This window comes from Adiantum capillus-veneris, chromosome 9 (assembly GCF_014529385.1).
Source record: "Adiantum capillus-veneris isolate H3 chromosome 9, ASM1452938v2, whole genome shotgun sequence".
In the NCBI taxonomy this organism is placed as follows: domain Eukaryota; kingdom Viridiplantae; phylum Streptophyta; class Polypodiopsida; order Polypodiales; family Pteridaceae; genus Adiantum; species Adiantum capillus-veneris.
In genome coordinates this window covers 13,656,996-13,661,608 of record NC_140939.1, presented here as the reverse complement: position 1 = coordinate 13,661,608, position 4,613 = coordinate 13,656,996, and the positions used below count along the sequence as shown (strand labels likewise).

The following is a 4,613-nucleotide window of genomic DNA, read 5'->3' as shown; positions in this document are numbered from 1 at the left end:
CTACCATGCCAAGAGAGATGATCTGTAATGACTTCCCAAGCAAAGAGCAAACTAGAGGTGACCGAGCAACCAGGAATATGGCCAACCATCTTGCCAAACACAATCTCCCAAATGAAAGTCTGCCAAAGGCAGGAGTAGTAGCCCCCCCCCCCCCCCCCCCCCCCCCCCCCCCCCCCCCCGCCCCAACACACATACCCACGTATATATTTAGGGGAAATCTAGAATGATAATCCTTACTCCCAAAAAGGTGGTTTTCATTTTATAAGCATGAGATATCTATGGCATTTTCATGAGCCATTTGGTGCACACAAGCTTCAAGATGTGAAGCTTACAAAGATTCCTCACTGCAGGGTCAAATAAACATGGCATGTCAAGCTCTGTCACTCAATCCTGCTGGACTGAGGTCAAAATCAATGCAAAAACAGTGATTTTCCACACCATCCAGCTCTTGTTTCATTGGAGTCCATTTGTTGGGCTTATTTAGGGCAACTATATTTATATTTAGATGTGAGGATTCTGCTTTTTGGACAATATCTAACCATGATGCTAGACATCACAAATACATGATTTCAAGCTTCACATCCCATGTTGCTTTTGCAAGCCGATTGCGTTCAAACATAAGGTTCTCATCATTTGAGAGCCCAGGCCTCACCATCAACATTGTACAGCATATGTGTTGCCAATGAATAGATTTAATGACTAAAACTTGTATCCACCCTCAACCCCCCCCCCCCCCCCCCCCCAAACACAGAAATTTCCAAACCCATGCAGATTCTCTCTCCTAAATTATAATTGATTAAAAAATTCCATTATCGTGCCTAAATGGACCTCTCTTCTCCAAAATTTCAGCTCTCACTGTGCGCTTTGTAGCTTCATTTTAGTCCTTCCATCTCTTCTCAGACACCAAAATGGTATCGCCTGTTTTGAGTTCATGCACCAAAAATCATCCCACAGTGAGAAATTGCTCTGTGTCAAATTGTATGCTAAAGGGCTCTCCCTTGCTCACCGTTGTCCTGGTTTCTTTCCTTAGACTCCCCAGGCTTTCCCACTTGTCACATGCACTTTAATTTCCTTAGAATAAGAAATGTGCAGCTCCTTGGGCATGCAAGCCGTTCACACCTCAGCATATGAGTTAGAGGACAAGGTACTTGTTAGGGGGTCGCCGCAATGGATGATGCAGCATAAAAATGCAGTAGGTAAAACAAGCAACATGTGATGAATGACCATCTTGCACGATTCAGAAAGCAACGCTTGTATGCAGCATATGTGTGCAACAAGCAACAGCTAGCATCAAGTAACGCTCATAGGCTTAAAAGCATGGTGATCCTGGGTAATGACATTCTGTCACAGATCTATGAGTAAGTAGCAAAAGGGTCACCTATGCGTCTTGGTAGTCAATACTGCACCTGCCATGACATATTACAAGAAAATCTTCTAGATTGGTTTATCGACATTTTCTCTGTGCATGTTTTGTATCACCACGCTGTTTGAGTCAATCCACTAACATCCTTAGGGAAAAGGGAACGTGTTCCACAGACTCAGCCCTTCTCATTCACATTTCACAAATGCAATAAAGCAATCAAGTATGTTTGTGATTCACAATTGCACTCAATGTGATTCTCAAACTCATGCATGCGGGTGCAAATGGGGAGAGGAGAGTCCTTTATATAGGTTTTTGACAAGCAAGGTGCTGCTCCTTGCCCTGTAAGCTTACCCCTAGCTTTGCCCCCTCCTGCTACCCTTGTCCTGCACTGCTAAGCCAATTAGCATTTTGCTTGTCTTCTGTTGTATCATGTTGTAAAGGTAGTGTAAAGTCACATATGGAGGTGTCAGTCTGCAGCCTCCTCACTCGTGTTCCATATACACACTCATTCCATTCATGCATTCCATTTCATGTGATACCATGGTTCAAAGGCCCATGTCTCCACATTGATTTTTAAGTATACCTTTACTCCACAGACCTTGTTGGTTATGACATTACTTGAGTCAATCCACCAGCTATACATATGGCTTCTACAGTACGCTGTTTGCAATTCGCATAGCTTCAATGCTTTCCGCCTTCTTTTCCATGCCAGCTGCAGCATAAATATTTGCCATGTGTACATAAGCTGGCCCATCACTTTTATTCAGCTTTACTGCCTGTTTGAAGGCCCATTCCCCTACATTCACTTCTGCCCATCTGACACAAGCGCCCAACAAGGCATGCCAAACGGCTGTATGATCAGCAGAAGGCATCCCCTGGATCAGTTTTACGGCCTTCTCCAGATGTCCTGCGCGCCCCAAAAGGTCTATCATGCAGTTGTAGCACTCTAAATTTGGCTTCAGACCATACTTGGTGCTCATACTCAAAAATACTCTCTGACCCTCTTCTACTAAACCTCGGTGATTGCAGACTTTAATCACACAAGCACACGACACTAGATCCGGAAGGATGCCATCACGCTGCATCTCTTCAAAACAGTTTAGTGCCTGCTCAGCTTCACCCTCTAGTGCATATCCTGCAATCAGGGTGTTCCAAGAGACAACATCGTGAGAAGGAAGTTCCTTGAGCACCCGTCTTGCCTCTAAAACATCACCACACTTGGCATACATGTCCACAAGTCCATTACCCAACAGAATATCGTTTTGCAGCAACCCCTGCCTAAAAATCTCGTCATGAAATTCTTTTCCCCGGCCAGCATCTCTGATCATGGCACAAGCTTTCAAGATGCATAAGTACGTCGCTGCATTTGGACGCATGCCATCGTGATGCATCCGTTGAAGGCAGTCCAGTGCTTGATTGGCTTCACCTTCTTGCACATATCCTGCAATCAATGCATTCCAAGAGACGACATCACGAGAAGGGAGCTCCTTGAGCACTTGCCATGCCTCAGTAACATTTCCGCATTTGGCATACATGTCGACAAGCGCACCCCCCAGTACAATGTCATTTTGTAACAAGCCCTGCCTCACAATCTCATTGTGAATTTGTTTTCCCCTTTTAGCAGCTTTGATGCTGGCACAAGCATTTAAGGCACATATGTAAGTTACTGCATTTGGCAGAATGCCCTCATGCTGCATCTTCTCAAGGCAACTCAGAGCTTGCTCACCCTCACCTTTTTGTACATATCCTGAAATCAATGCACTCCAAACAACCACATTCCGAGAAGGAAGTTCCTCTACAACCTGGCACGCTAGTGAAAGAGCTCCACATTTGGCATACATATCCACGAGCGCACCACCTAGTACAATATTGTCGTGCAACATCCCCTGCTTTGCAATTTCATCATGGATCTGTTTCCCCTTGTCAGCAGCTCTTATGATGGTGCAAGCTTTTAAGGCACACACATACGTCACTGCATCTGGGAGGACGCCCTCATGACGCATCTGCTCAAGACAATCTAAAGCACTTCGGCCTTGCCCCACATGGACATAACTTGATATCAGTGTCGTCCACGTGATGACATCTTTGCTCTTATGCATGTCAAGCAATGCTTTTGCTTTCCCGAGTTCACCACATTTTGCATACATGGTCACTAAAGCATCTGAGCATTGTTCGAGCAACTGCCTTTGCACGAGAACTTGGTGTATACTCGTGCCTCTAACCAGATCCTTTTGACGGCCGCAGACTCTGAGCGAGGCAACATAAGAGGCAATTTGGGGAGTGGAAAGAGCAGAAGGGGAAGGGTCTGCTAAGAGTCCTTGGCTTTGGAACTCTGCATGAACCCAAGATGGATTGCTCCAGGCACCCATCCACAGAGGCTCGCCAGTAACTTTATGCTTGAAGTCTGGGTGCTTTGGGCTTGGCTTGGTGTAGCGGTTGTCCCACCCTTCGCTGCGAGAACTCTTGCGTTGGTCCTGTTGGGCTGCCCCGCAAGTGCGTAGCTGATGAGTTGCAGCAGCCATGATATGCTAGTGGATTTCTGTTTATGTCACATTGTCACGAAATGCGGAACGCCCTGCTCATTGCTAGTAGCCAAAATTTTGTGTTAAACTTCCCCATTTCAGCTAGCTTATATTTGTCACGTCCAATCCTTACTTAGCAGAATCTTCTAAAGATTCCAGAAGGTGATCAGAAGGCCGAATATGATATGAAGCACCTACAACCACTGTGAAAAGCCTCTCCATGACAAAATTGTAATGCACCTAGACCTGCCTTGTGGAGGCAACACTTCCGCAACACTCACCTGTAGTGAAGATTGTAGCCGTATTTATTTCTGGTATGCTAGCATACATTTGATAGGTACAAAGCAATATCAAACATTGGATTGCTTATCAAGATCTAACCGATGATGTCCGAGGAACATGGATACAACTTTGCTTTTAATAGTTCATAGACATCTCTATTTATAAATACTCTCTATTTTTGTAATTTCTCTCATAATAATAAATAAGATCACAGGGGTTCATTGAAGGGAGTAGCCTTTGCCCCCATGATCTTATCACAACTACCAAAGCACTCAAACTATAAGTGACAATTGTAATGGTATTTGTTTATGGTATGCTATCATACATTCATTGTATGTTTGATAGGTGGAAAGCAGTATCAAACATTGGATTGCTTATCAAGATCTAACGGATGATGTCAAAGGCTCATGGATATAGCTTTGCTATTCAGAGACACCTCTATTCAT

General features: G+C 44.6%; 1 protein-coding gene across 1 annotated transcript; it reads right to left on the bottom strand.

Moving 5' to 3' along the window:
• Positions 1-233: 233 nt before the first annotated feature.
• LOC147450147 (pentatricopeptide repeat-containing protein At1g11290, chloroplastic-like) lies at positions 234-3,984 on the bottom strand. Its single transcript, XM_086519458.1, has one exon. It carries the CDS (start codon positions 3,883-3,885, stop codon positions 2,014-2,016), a length of 1,872 nt encoding a protein of 623 aa, XP_086375584.1. The 5' UTR covers positions 3,886-3,984; the 3' UTR covers positions 234-2,013.
• Between the last annotated feature and the right edge of the window lie 629 nt (positions 3,985-4,613).

Bases quoted from the DNA above. Each gene is read 5' to 3' on its own strand.
- LOC147450147 (XM_086519458.1), bottom strand. From the start codon at position 3,885: ATGGCTGCTGCAACTCATCAGCTACGCACTTGCGGGGCAGCCCAACAG.